Source organism: Ahaetulla prasina, chromosome 1 (genome assembly GCF_028640845.1).
Source record: "Ahaetulla prasina isolate Xishuangbanna chromosome 1, ASM2864084v1, whole genome shotgun sequence".
Classification (NCBI taxonomy): Eukaryota; Metazoa; Chordata; class Lepidosauria; order Squamata; family Colubridae; genus Ahaetulla; species Ahaetulla prasina.
The window spans coordinates 102,766,479-102,780,603 of NC_080539.1; the positions used below are offsets into that span (position 1 = coordinate 102,766,479).

General features: G+C 47.3%; 1 protein-coding gene across 1 annotated transcript in view; it reads right to left on the reverse strand.

The window, feature by feature from the left end:
- Positions 1–13,342, reverse strand: part of ECT2L (epithelial cell transforming 2 like) — a gene marked incomplete at its 5' end in the record, with an annotated part of 72,640 nt that extends 59,298 nt beyond the window's left edge. Inside the window, 5 exons of the mRNA XM_058172929.1 lie at positions 3,521–3,780; positions 5,261–5,343; positions 9,552–9,631; positions 11,080–11,192; positions 13,223–13,342. Coding sequence (XP_058028912.1) covers positions 3,521–3,780; positions 5,261–5,343; positions 9,552–9,631; positions 11,080–11,192; positions 13,223–13,342 — 656 coding nt within the window. The remainder of the gene's footprint in view (positions 1–3,520; positions 3,781–5,260; positions 5,344–9,551; positions 9,632–11,079; positions 11,193–13,222) is intronic.
- Positions 13,343–14,125: the final 783 nt, after the last annotated feature.

Sequence of the window (14,125 nt, forward strand, 5' to 3'; positions counted from 1 at the left end):
CTTTGAAGATAGTCACCAAAACCTTGAAGCGCACCCGGAAGACCACAGGCAGCCAGTGCAGTCTGCGCAGGAGAGATGTCACATGGGAGCCACGAGGGACTCCCTCTATCACCCGCGCAGCCGCATTCTGAACTAACTGGAGCCTCCAGGTGCTCCTCAAGGGGAGCCCCATGTAGAGAGCATTGCAGTAGTGCAGACGAGACGTCACGAGAGCGTGAGTGACTGTGCATAGGGCATCCCGGTCTAGAAAGGGGCGCAACTGGCGAACCAGGCGAACCTGGTAAAAAGCCCTCCTGGAGACGGCCGCCAGATGATCTTCCAAGGACAGCTGTTCATCCAGGAGGACGCCCAAGTTGCGCACCCTCTCCATTGGGGCCAATGACTCGCCCCCAACAGTCAGCCGCGGCTGCAGCTGACTGTACCGGGATGCCGGCATCCACAGCCACTCTGTCTTGGAGGGATTGAGCTTGAGCCTGTTTCTCCCCATCCAGACCCGTACGGCCTCCAGACACCGGGACAACACTTCGATAGCTTCGTTGGGGTGTCCGGTGTGGAAAAGTACAGCTGGGTGTCATCAGCGTACAGCTGGTACCTCACACCGAAAACACTGATGATCTCACCCAGCGGCTTCATATAGATGTTGAACAGAAGGGGCGAGAGAATCGACCCCTGCGGCACCCCACAAGTGAGGCGCCTCGGGGTCGACCTCTGCCCCCCTGTCAACACCGTCTGCGACCGATCGGAGAGATAGGAGCCTCCCACTCCCAATCCCTCCAACCGGTGCAGCAGGATACCATGGTCGATGGTATCAAAAGCCGCTGAGAGGTCTAATAGGACCAAGGCAGAGGAATAACCCCTATCCCTGGTCCTCCAGAGATCATCCACCAACGCGACCAAAGCTGTCTCAGTGCTGTATCCGGGCCGGAAGCCGGACTGGAACGGGTCTAGATAGACAGTTTCATCCAGGTACTGGGGTAATTGACATGCCACCACACTCTCTACAACCTTCGCCGCGAAACGAAGGTTGGAGACTGGACGATAATTACCTAAAACAGCTGGGTCCAGGGAAGGCTTCTTGAGGAGGGGCCTCACCAACGCCTCTTTCAAGGCGGCCGGAAAGACTCCCTCCACCAAAGAAGCATTCGTAATCTCCTGGAGCCAGCCTCGTGTCACCTCCTGAGTGACCAGTACCAACCAGGAGGGGCACGGGTCCAGTAAACACGTGGTGGCGTTCAACCTACCCAGCAACCTGTCCATGTCCTCAGGAGCCACAGGGTCAAACTCATCCCAGACAATCTCACCAAGACCGCTCTCCGACGTCTCACCTGAATCTACCCAATTTTGGTCCAGACCGTCCCGAAGCTAAACGATTTTATCGTACAGATAACCACTAAACTCCTCAGCTCGTCCCTGCAACAGGTCATCCCGCTCCCCCTGTTGAAGGAGGGAACAAGTCACCCGAAACAGGGCGGCCAGGCGGTTATCTGCCAACGCAATGAGGGAGGAGACGTAGCAACGTCTTGCTTCCCTCAGTGCCACTAGGTAGATCCTACTATAGGACCTAACTAGTGTCCGATCAGCCTCCGAACGACTGGACCTCCAAGAACTCTCTAGGCGTGTTCTCCAGCGTTTCATCCCCCTCAGCTCCTCGGAGAACCAAGGAGCCGGTTGGGACCTGCGCCGGGTCAGAGGCCGCAAAGGCACGACACGGTCTAAAGCCCCCGCCACGGCCCGTTCCCAGGCCGCGACTAGTTCCTCAGCCGTGCCGTGAGCCAGACCCTCAGGAAATGGCCCAAGCTCCGTCCGAAACCTCTCCGGGTCCATCAGGCGCCTGGGACGGAACCAACGTATTGGCTCCGTCTCCCTGCGGTGTTGAGTGGCGGTCAGAAAGTCCAGGCAAAGGAGAGAGTGATCTGACCATGACAAAGGTTCAGTGACTATTTCCTTCAAGTCCAGATCCTTCAGCCACTGACCAGAGATAAAAATCAAGTCCAGTGTGCCACCCCCAATGTGAGTAGGGCCATCAACTACTTGGGTCAGGTCCAAGGCCGTCATGGAAGCCGTGAACTCCCGAGCTGCTGTCGATGACGTGCCGGATGATGGCAAGTTGAAATCCCCCATGACTATAAGTCTGGGGGTCTCCACTGCCACTCCAGCAAGCACCTCCAGGAGCTCGGGCAGGGCAGCTGTCACGTAGCAAGGAGCCAGGTATGCGACAAACAAGCCCATCTGACACCTATGACCCCACCTCACAAAGAGGGATTCACACCCGGCAATCTGAGGTACAGTGGTCTCCCTCGGCTCTAGACCTTCTCTAATAACAACTGCCACCCCCCCACCCCTACCCTGAGCCCTCGGCTGATGAAATGCACGGAAACCCGGTGGGCACATTTCAACAAGGGGCACGCCCCCTTCAGTGCCCAACCAGGTTTCCGTAACGCCTATAAGATCCGCGGCGCCCCCCTGAATAAGATCGTGTATTAGGGGGGCCTTATTGACCACGGACCGTGCGTTGCATAACATAAGCCGAAGGCCCAGGCTCTGAGGGTCTTGACCATCCGGGGAACGGGACAAGTCGGAGGGATCGGGGCGCGCAATCGCCTGTAAACATCGAGCGCGCGCCCCCACAAAACGATATGATCCCCCACTTCCACCATATCTGCCCCTCCCACTTACCGTACAAATAGGACCACCCTCACTAGAAGGAACATACTCCCCCCCATAACCTCCGAACCTATTAAATAACCGCCGCGAGCATACGCAGGAACTGGCTCCCCACCCGACGGGCTACCCCCAACACCCGCCCTAACCCTCCCACCCCTTAAAAACGCCCTATCTAAAAAACCCCAAAGGCTCTTTTTCTTCGCATGCCACCTCTGTGGATCCCAAGACCCGTCTAAGTAGCCCTAATATGACTTTTGGAGCAAAAATTAATATAAGACTCAGTCTTATTTTTGGGAAAACACAGTCGGTGTCAAGACTGCAGCTACACTCTTTGAGGGAGATGGACAGTTCAGAAATGTGAAAAATAAAATTAAATAAATTAAGCTAAAAGGGGAAACTACTGGCATCCAAAACAAACTGGCATAAACAGAGAATCAAATTCGTAAGAGCAGTAAGGGACAAAAGGAGAAAGAATGACTCATTCTAGAAACTGCATTCCACTTCTACAATCATTTGATATGACGGAATTATTCATTAGAGTATTTTACATTCAAGCTCCATGGAAAATAATTACTTTAATTTAAGAAGGCATACACATACTTCAAAGAGAAGACAATGCCCTAATATTCTTCTCACTTTGCTGCAGTTGTGAAAAGAGGTCAAACTCAGCCAAACCTTTTCTATTTTTCTGTCTAATGCAATTATTTAAAAAGCTATTTATTTCTGTATATTTATTTCAGATTTTAGTCCTTGGGGCTTGCTAGGCATTCCTATGCATCTTATATATTCTTAAGTACTTAATTATTCCCAGCTGCTACAGATAAAATATGGGATCCTCCCTTACTAATAACTGAACCAAAACTGACTTTTGCGTACTGCCAGTCCTCCTCGAATCAATTTCTGACAACATTTTGCTTGCCATCTTTCTTCTTGCTCTTCCGTTTTTGTTTTGAGATCACTGGTGGTGCTGTGGTATGCAATTTTCCTAGGAGTTAGATAATCCAGGCTGGTTGCACAGGCAATATAATATTGCTTCCAAGCGCCATATTCATTCTTTTCAGGAACGTATGGAAGAAACCATCCTAACTTAAGGCATTTTGGCATCCACAGACAGTCCTTAAGGAAGTGAAAACATTTATTTTCAAAGAGAAGTTATTACGAAAGCTTAAAGTATGACTTCATTGTTGATAACATCAGATATGTAAGAGAAGCAGGTCTATGTGGATGAATGTGCACAAATACCAGCTTCTCCCTTTTCCTTGATTTGGAAGGTACATGCAACCTGTTTTATTTAAACCCTGGTGTAGGGCTTCCTGCCTAAGCACGGGGTTGGACTAGAAGACCTCCAAGGTCCCTTCCAACTTTGTTATTCTAATTCTAAAAGAGACTTAAAGGTAATTCCTTGGATTTTAACTCAGGAGCCTCATCATTTGGTTTAATTTTAATTGGACTGATTGATTTGAATAATTATTATGATCATAACCTAATAATATATGGAAATAGAAGAGATATAGAAAAACAATAAGTAAAATTGATGAATAGTACAAAAATAAATAAATAGACATAGAAGCAAGGGTATATTTAAATTCTGCTATTCCATATGTATATTAATTGGTGAATGGATCTAATAGATGAATATACCTGAATATAAAATTAACTATTGCCAATTATTATATTGATATCAGGGGTATGGATGTGAAGTTTTAATTAAATCAATTTATTTATTCATGCCTCTGCGCAGCAATCTACTCAATTAACAGTTAGCACTATTTTAGTGGTAGATAAGGGGCAACTGAATTTAAGAAGGGTTGGATTAGTCCATTTGTGACTACATAGAGTCTAGGCTGATTCCGTTTTTGACTCTCCTCCAGTGGTGCTATTCAGCTGGTTATATCCAGTTCGGGCGAACCAGTAGCGGTGGCTGTAGGAGGCTCCACCCACCTGCCCGGATGTCATCACATCCCGTTTTTGACACTCTGCACATGCGCAGAATGATCTGTGCATGCGCAGAGGTGGCGTGAGTGAGCGAAGCATGTGGGAGCACGCACGCTCCCATTTGTGAACCGGTAGCAAAGGTAAGTGCTCTGCCACCAGATTCTATCACTCCTTCTCCTACAGTTGGTAGTTTCCCACTTTAAATTTGAATAAAGCCAATGAATTTTAATAATTGACAACAGGACTATTTTGCTTCCATATGGAAAGATACCTACTTCATCTAAGGATTCAAGACTGGAAAATACATGGCCATAATTAAGAGACAAATAACACAAATGGAAAACGTCACTAGGGAATGTTACAAATGTTCATGCCACTTCAAATCAGTGAGCATAAGAACTTGGTGTTTAAGTGGGATGACTACAAAGTGACTCTGTAACCCTCGCTCTCAATTTTGAACTTGGTGGGGCTTATTCAAAGAATGAAGGAGGGATGATAACCTATGATTTTTGAACGTTGCTGAACTGCAGTTCCTAATATCTCACCAGGGGTCACATAATCTGGAACAGCTGGGAGTTGAACTTCACTTAGAGGACCATGGTTCTGCAACTCTAGCATGTAGCATTGGCTCACCTGAGAACAAGGCATACTCTGATACTACCTGTTCAGTTAAAAATTTCCAGTGCCAATTGATTTGGGTTGCAGCACAAAGGTCCCTCGGACTGAGAAAGGAGAATATATAGATTTATTTATTTATTTATTTATTTTATTAAATTTTTATACCGCCCTTCTCCCGAAGGACTCAGGGCGGTGTACAGCCAAAGTAAAAACAAAGATATATACAGTTTAAAACAACAATTAAAAAGAGCAAATTTTAAAGGCCGATTATTAAAATTTAAATTAAAAAGTTAAAAAATATTAAAACCCCAATTAAAATACATCACTAAATTATGCCAGACCCGCTTTAATGAATAAATATGTTTTGAGCTCACGACGGAAGGTCCAAGATCGGGCACTTGGCGCGACCGGGGAAGTTCATTCCAGGCGTCACTGCCCCCACAGAGAAGGCCCTACTCCTGGGGGCCGCCAGCCGACACTGTTTGGCGGACGGCACCCTGAGGAGACCCTCTCTGTGCGAGCGTACGGGTCGGTGGGAGGCAAAAGGTAACAGCAGGCGGTCTCGTAAGTACCCGGGTCCTAAGCCATGGGGCACTTTAAAGATAGTTACCAAAATCTTGAAGCGCACCGAAAGACCACAGGAAGCCAGTGCAAGCTACGGAGCAGCGTGTCACGTGGGAGCCACGAGCTCCCGTTACTACTCGCGCAGCCGCATTCTGGACTAACTGCAGCCTCCGGGTGCACCTCAAGGCAGCCCCATGTAGAGAGCATTGCAATAATCCAGCCTAGACGTAACCAGAGCGTGGTGACCGTGCATAAGGCATCCCGATCAAGGAAGGGCGCAACTGGCGAACCAGGCGAACCTGGTAAAGGCCCTCCTGGCGGCGGCCGCCAGGTGTTCATCAAAGACAGCCGTCCATCAGGAGGACACCCAAGTTGCGAACCGCCTCCTTTGGGGCCACTAACTCGCCCCCAACAGTCAGCTGCGGATGCAGCTGACTGTACCGGGATGCCGGCATCCACAGCCACTCCGTCTTGGAGGGATTGAGCTTGAGTCTGTTTCTCCCCATCCAGACCCGTACAGCTTCCAGGCACCGGGACAGCACTTCGACCGCTTCGTTGGGGTGGTCCGGGGTGGAAAAGTACAGCTGAGTATCATCAGCGTACAGATGATAACTCACCCCGAAACCACTGATGACCTCACCCAGCGGCTTCATATAGATGTTGAACAGGGTGGCGAGAGAATCGACCCTGAGGCACCCACAAGTGAGGCGCCTCGGGGCGACCTGTGCCCCCGCCAACACCGTCTGCGACCGGTCAGAGAGATAGGAGGAGAACCACCGATAAACGGTGCCCCCCACTCCCAATCCCTCCAACCGGCGCAGCAGGATACCATGGTCGATGGTATCGAAAGCCGCTGAGAGATCTAATAGGACCAAGGCAGAGGAGCAACCCCTGTCCCTGGCCCTCCAGAGGTCATCCACCAACGCGACCAAAGCCGTCTCCGTGCTATAACCGGGTCGGAAGCCGGACTGGAACGGGTCCAGATAGACAGTTTCCTCCAGGTGCGGGGGGAGCTGCCATCCACCCCCCCCCCCAACACCCTCCGCCACAAAGCGAAGGTTGGAGACTGGACGATAATTACTCAAAATAGCTGGGTCCAGGGAAGGCTTCTTGAGGAGAGGTCTCACCACCGCCTCCTTCAAGGCGGGGAAAACCCCTTCCATCAAAGAAGCATTTATAATCCCTGAGCCAGCCTCGTGTCACTTCCTGAGCAGCCAGCACTAACCAGGAAGGGCACGGGCCCAGTAAACATGTAGTTGCATGTAACCTCCCCAGCAACCTGTCCATGTCCTCGGGAGCCACAGAATCAAACTCATCCCAAATAACCTCAACAAGACGCTTCTGTCGCCCCGGCTGTATCATCGCAATCTTGGTCCAAACTATCCCGAGCTGAGCGATTTTATCGTATAGATAACCGTTAAACTCCTCAGCTCGTCCCTGCAGGGGTCATCCGTCCCTCTTGATGAAGGAGGGAACGGGTCACCCGAAACAGGGCGGCCGGGCGGTTATCTGCCGATGCAATGAGGGTGGAAACGTAGAGACGCTTCGCCTCCCTCATTGCCACTAGGTAGGTCCTAGTAAAGGACCTCACTAGTGTCCGATCAGCCTCGGAACAGCTAGACCTCCAAACACTCTCTAGGCGTCTTCTCCGGCGTTTCATCTCTCTCAGCTCCTCGGAAAACCAGGGAGCCAATTGAGATCTACGCCGGGTCAGAGGCCGCAAAGGCACGACACGGTCCAAAGCCCCAGCCGCAGCCCGTTCCCAGGCCGCAACCAGTTCTTCAGTCGTGCCGTGGGTAAGATCCTCAGGAAGCGGCCCAAGCTCCGTCAGGAACCTCTCCGGGTCCATCAGGCGCCTGGGACGGAACCAACGCATTGGCTCCGTCTCCCTGCGGTGGTGAGCGGCGGTCTGAAAGTCTAGGCGAAGAAGAAAATGATCTGACCATGACACCGGTTCTTTCACTAAATCTCCTAAATCCAGATCATTTACCCACTGACCAGAGATAAAAATCAAGTCTAGCATGCCTCCCCCAATGTGTGTAGGGCCATCAGTTACTTGAATCAGGTCCAAGGCCGTCATGGAGGCCTGGAACTCCTGAACCACCGTCGACGACAAGCCGGCAGATGGCAGGTTGAAATCCCCCAAGACCAGTAGTCTGGGGATCTCCACCGCCACGCCAGCGAGCACCTCTAGCAGTTCAGGTAGGGCTGTAGTCACGCAGCAAGGAGCCAGGTACGTGATCAACAGCCCCATCTGATTCCGGTGGCCCCACTTCACAAGGAGGGATTCACAGCCAGCTATCTGAGGAACAGTGGACTCCCTCGGCTCCAGACTTTCTTTAATCACAACCGCCACCCCCCCACCCCTACCTTGGGTCCTCGGCTGATGGAATGCACGGAAACCCGGAGGGCACAGTTCGACCAGGGGTACACCCCCTTCTGTGCCCAACCAGGTCTCCGTAATGCCCATAAGGTCCGCGGACTCCCTCTGAATAAGATCACAAATCAGGGGAGCCTTGTTAACCACGGACCGGGCATTGCAAAGCATCAGCCTAAGACCCAAGCTCTGAGGGTCTTGACCATCCGGGGAACGAGTGAGGACTGGGGGGCCGGAGCACGTGATCGCTTTTAAACATCGAACACGTGCTCCCAAAGAGCGATACGGCCCCCTGCCTCCGCCATATCTGCCCCTCCCACTCACCGTACAGATGGGATAATGTTCTCCGCTCTGTACAATCCCCTCCCCCCCTGTCTTCGGACCAAGTGAAATAGTGTCGTGAGCCCGCTGGGACTGGACATACCCTCCCGACGGGTCACTCCCTACCCCACAATCCCTCCCCTTTAAAAGCCCCTTATTAAAAAACCTATTAAAAAACCCCCAGAGATTCTTCTTCGAGGCATGCCACCTCTCTGGGTCCCAAGACCCTTCATTAAGGTAGGCCCTCGATAGAACAGAGGGCCACTCCTGCGAGGCGGGGGAACCTCGCAGCCGTAAGAGCTCAAGCGCCGAGTAACTCATAATAGGATCAGGTAACAACGGAAAAAAAAGGGTATCCCGAGCCAGCAGTTCCCTACAAGTGTAGTAAAACCGACCCCCTGTCCATATAAGATGTAAAACGGGGATCAAACTATCCAAGTCCGCTGATGGAATTAGCGGACCGGTACACCACTGTCAGGCGAACACCATGAGGAACGACCATGTTTAAAGTTAACTACGTCAGACAGTTGACAGTCATGTCTGCAATGCCGCTGATGACAGAAATAGCGGCCATTATCGTTAGCTTAAAATCAGCCATAAAACTAGGCCTTTAAAGCCTAGGATGGTAAAAGGCCGTCCAAAGTCGTTCACAGTCAGATGATAGTCCGCTGATGTCCTTCGTGAGGTGAACGCCGAGAGCTAAAAACCGTCCAAGCCGCCATGCCTTGCCGATGTCAGGGCCAATGTCTAAGGCCGGTGTCCAGGTTCAAGACAGAGCCGATGTCCAGGCTCATGACCAGGTCGATGGTATTAGGACTTAAATCTAGCGGAAAAATTCCAGCCGCCGATGGTACTTGCGGCAGAATGACAATCTGGCAATCCGGCAATCCGGGAGGCCGACAGGCCGGAGACCAACAGGCCGGCAGGCCCGCAAGACAGCAGGGCCGGCAAGGCCGGCTGTCCATCTCCGGGGAGCGCCAAACCGCACCCCCCGAAAGTGAGCGCCACCGTCCCTTTCCCGCAAGCCAGCAAGCCCACAGGCCCGCAAGTCAGCAGTCCGGCCAGAGATAGAGAGATATGAAACGTGGCAGCAGAGTGGTGAAATCTATGTGGGTCAGTGGGAGGTTTTCTGCAAGCCATTTTTCAACACACCTACGCAACAAGAAAGGAAAACACAAAAATGAAATGAATTATCGGATCTAGGGAAATACTTACATTTATTGCCAGGAGAAGAGGACTGTACAAAAGTGACATCATGTTTGAGGTTCTAAACATTTAATGAGTAAACCATGATTCTCACCACCACCCCTGGTGCTTTCTCCCCATCTATTCAACTTCTCAAGTTCACTTTCATTTTCATGTGGCAGCACCTCCTAAAGAAGGGCAACACCAATATTTTTTGTTAGTGTCTGTGAATTGACACATGATTATAATCTCCAGTTTTATAGGAAGCTAGTGGACAGGTTCAAATTTAGAAGAGGCCAGCCTTAACATTAGATATCAGGAGGCCAAGATCTTAGGTACCAGAAGCAGATCTCCATTTGATATATTTTTCCCATTCTGGCCTACCTTCCCCTGATTTCTTGGAAAATAAGGCTATGCATGGGACAAAATGTATTTTACTCTTAAAATACATTTATTACCTTAACTCTTTTGCTCCATACTTTATGGAATAAGACTTTATCTTGTCATCAATACAGAAGTAAGGTATTCGTGTCACTGGCTTTCATGTATGTATTTTATAACACATATGGACTAGAGCTACCCATATGTAGCTAGAGCTACAACTAGCCCAAAAACCCACCAAAAATTGTAGCTAAATCACAACTGTTAACTGAACAGGGAGAATTATTAAATGCATAGAAAATAACCATATTCACAATGTTAATTTAATTTAAAATAATTTTTACAGTATATAGTTTCTGCCTTAGCACCAGTCAGTTTTTTGAAATCTAGATCCCAAAAGTTGGAAATATGCCTTTTGGTCCATCAAATTTGTGCATCCACGTTTTACAAGAATTAGTACTTCTAGATTTCTGTTCGGGAGATCTCAATGAGTTCCAGCTAATTATAGGATTGGACCAGGGGTGAAATCTAAAAATTTTCCCTACCGGTTCTGTGGGCATGGCTTAATTGGTGGGCATGGCTTGGTGGTCAGGTGACTGAATGGGCATGGCCAATAATAATAAATAATAAAAATAATAAAGTATACAAAACTTGGGAGCGCACCAGTCTACCTTCTTTAAAAATAGAGGCACTGGTCTATTAGCTGCCTACAGCGCTAATCAGCTGCAGTGCAGCCCTTTGAAGCGCCGCGGCAGTCATTTAAGGCTGTTTGCAGCTATATCACCATTAAGAGCTTCAGGGACAGAGAAGAGAAACAGCGAGGCATGGGGCGGGCAGGGATTTTTGCTACCGGTTCTCCGAACTACCCACCCCCATCGCTACCGGATTGCACGATCTGGTCCGAACCGGGAGCATTTCACCCCTGGATTGGACTCCAGAAAAGGCAAACAATGGTACAGTAAATAATTTATATTATAGGAGGTGCCCTTGCATAATCTACTTTTTATTTTCACAAAGCATAGTGGCTCACTTACTTCAGCTGTGACTTACTGCACTTGTTCAATATCAAGAAGAGATATTGCTTGCGTTGTTTGTCTGTCCACAAGTCGAACCAGTGGCTTATAAGTCTGATTCTTTCCTGATAAAGCTAAACAAAGCCACATGTTTTTTTAATAAAAAAAGACAGTTCAATAACATGAGACCATTCTACATACAATATTGCAAATTTTTCACTTTCGGGTCGTTTTATAACCTCATTATAAGATGCAACTTGGGTAAAAATTTGGAGTCCTTAGACATTGCTAACTTCAGTTCTCAACAACCCTCAACATTAGCTGTGTTGGGCAGTGCTAATGACTTTGGCTATTACAAATGGAGGACCACAGATCCTCATATATGCTGCAAAATCAAGCTTTTGAACAAAATCCTTAATTTCAAATGAAGTTCTGATTGGCTAGGTTATTTCCTAAAAAAGCCTGGACTAGGGGCAAAAAATAAGGGGACCCGACTGAAATGTTCAAAATAAATCATGACCACGCTCACAAAACAGGTGTCAGTCACAGAACTCTCATTTACTTTCTACTATGCTGTTTTTTCATCATGTGTATGCAGTAGGCAGACCCTCTTTCAGCTGAGCTCCATTCTTTTTAGGCCTATCTAGGCTCCTAAGATGTTATTAAAAAATTATCATTAATAAATATACTACCGTATTAGTAAGTATAATGCTAAGGGAAAGCATTTAGCTTTGTAGCATGCCACTAGCATCCCATTTTGATTTATTTTGGAATATAATTTTTTGTGGTGGTGGGGAGCCTGTTAGAAGTAGTTCTTTCTTATAGCAAGAATCCAAAAAATACAAAGCAGAAAATTAATAAAATTGCTAAAATTGATGTCAGTACTATTGATTGATTGATTGATTTAAATTTTGAACCTGCCCGATTCTATACAACTCAGTGTAGCTTATATTATAAAATAATAAGATTTTTTAAAAAAGCAGAAAGGAAAATCATTGGGGGGAAAAACTGAACAATAATAGACAGTTCAACATTATAATTCTATAGGCAAGATAGCAGAATTTGGAGACCATCAGAGGAATGGAATACTGTACTTCTGTTCTGACTGTAGGTATTAGCAATAGTGCTTAGCAATAGCACTTAGACTTCTATGCCGCTTCACAGTGCTTTACAGCCCTCTCTAAGCAGTTTACAGAGTTAGCATGTTGCCCCCAAAAATCTGGGTCCTCATTTTACCGACCTTGGAAAGATGGAATACTGAGTCAACCTTGAGCCTGATGAGATTCGAACTGCCAAATTGCAGCCAGCTAGCTGTCAGCAGAAGTAGCCTGCAGTACTGCATTCTGATCACTATACCACTACGGCTCAAGACAGAACAAGACTATATGGATGTCCTTACAGACAATACAGTGTAAAAAAAAAACCCAGTGGATCATTCTGTTGTTTATATGGGGTTTTTTTAGTGTTTCTTTTCTTCTACAGTATGTCACTATAAGAGTAAATATACAGTAAACAGTTGGATATATATATATATATATATCATAGATTTTCACGGGTATAGGTATGTAGGTCTTGGCATATTCGGGTCTTTTCCCGTGTAAGGTTGAGAGTATCTTGGTGACGTTTCGATGAGGTCTCACTCATCATCTTCAGGCTGGTGCTTTCGGCTTCGTGCTTGTGCGAGCAAAGCGAGGTCGGAGCTGCCGTCTCTCTATAAATACTGGTGGGGAGGTGGGGAGTGTTGCTGTGAGCCAACCAACCCACTCACAGCAAAACTCCCACCTCCCCACCAGTATTTATATTTGTTAAATTAAACACACACACACACATACACACACTATCAAAGTGGATCCTGGGTGCTGCGCTGCAATGGAGAAATGGAAAATGGAGCAGCCGACACAGGAGGAGCAGGGAAAAGAAAGAGGGAACGCAGCCTCCTTCACTTGCCCTGGCTGCTCTGTTGCTCTGTTCTACTTTCATGGTATACATATTTCTGCTACAACAAACTGGCATATAAAGTACTTTTTTCTGGAAACATTTAAACAAACTACAAAACCAGCCTGCTGTTGATGGACAAGCGAGCTATGAAAGTTTTGGAAATATTAAATTGTAAAGCAAACGTTTAGCAGTTTAAGTGCTAAGTGTTAATTTATTATTAACTCACCTGATTGTTAAGCGATTTGTTTTCAATTGGTGTCCAAGAACTGAATCGTATTCGCAGAATTTCCATTGTCTGATGTGGATTCTGATTGTCTCTTGCAGGGTATCCTAAGTTTTTCAAATGTCACCATGAGGTGTATATATTGTATGAACTATAATTATTCAGATAATGGTCACTTTTGTCTGCTGTTAATTCTGTTGTACACATCAGATAGATTCCTATTAGTGGCTAGAAATGGAATAATGATGTAAATTTCATGGTCAAGAGTAAATGTTGAGTTCTAAATTCAACTAAAACCTACACCCTAATCACAAAATCTCTAAAAACAAGCCAAACATTTGGATTGTGTCTTTATTCTCTTCAAATTATTCTGGATCCCCTCTATCAATTTTTGTAATATTGATCTGATTATAAAATAAGACACATACCATTTCATATTTATGCTATTAATGTTATGTATTATTAATAGTGGTGGACACAAAAGATGGGCTGGTGTTTGATTAAAATAGGGCAATGCTATAAAATAGAGGCAGTTTGTTGTCATAGGTAGCAGGATAAAAAACCTGGAGTATTAATCCTGTCTTAGATACAACGCCCGTTCTGTGACTCTGGGCCGGTCACTCTCTCAGCCCTAGGATGAAGGCAATAGTAAACCACTTCCAAACACAGGGACTAGCCCAAGCAGTCACCGGCAATCAAAACTGACTTAAAACCACACAGACAGAGAACCATAAAATGTGGATTGATTTTTGTGCAGTCCAGCTGGGTGACTTTGGGCTGTCACTCTCTCTAAGCCCAAATCACCTCACAGCAGTGGTGGGCTTCAATTTTTTTTACTACCAGTTCTGTGGGCATGGCTTGGTGGGCGTGACTTGGTGGGTGTGGCAGGGCATACTGTAAAATTTC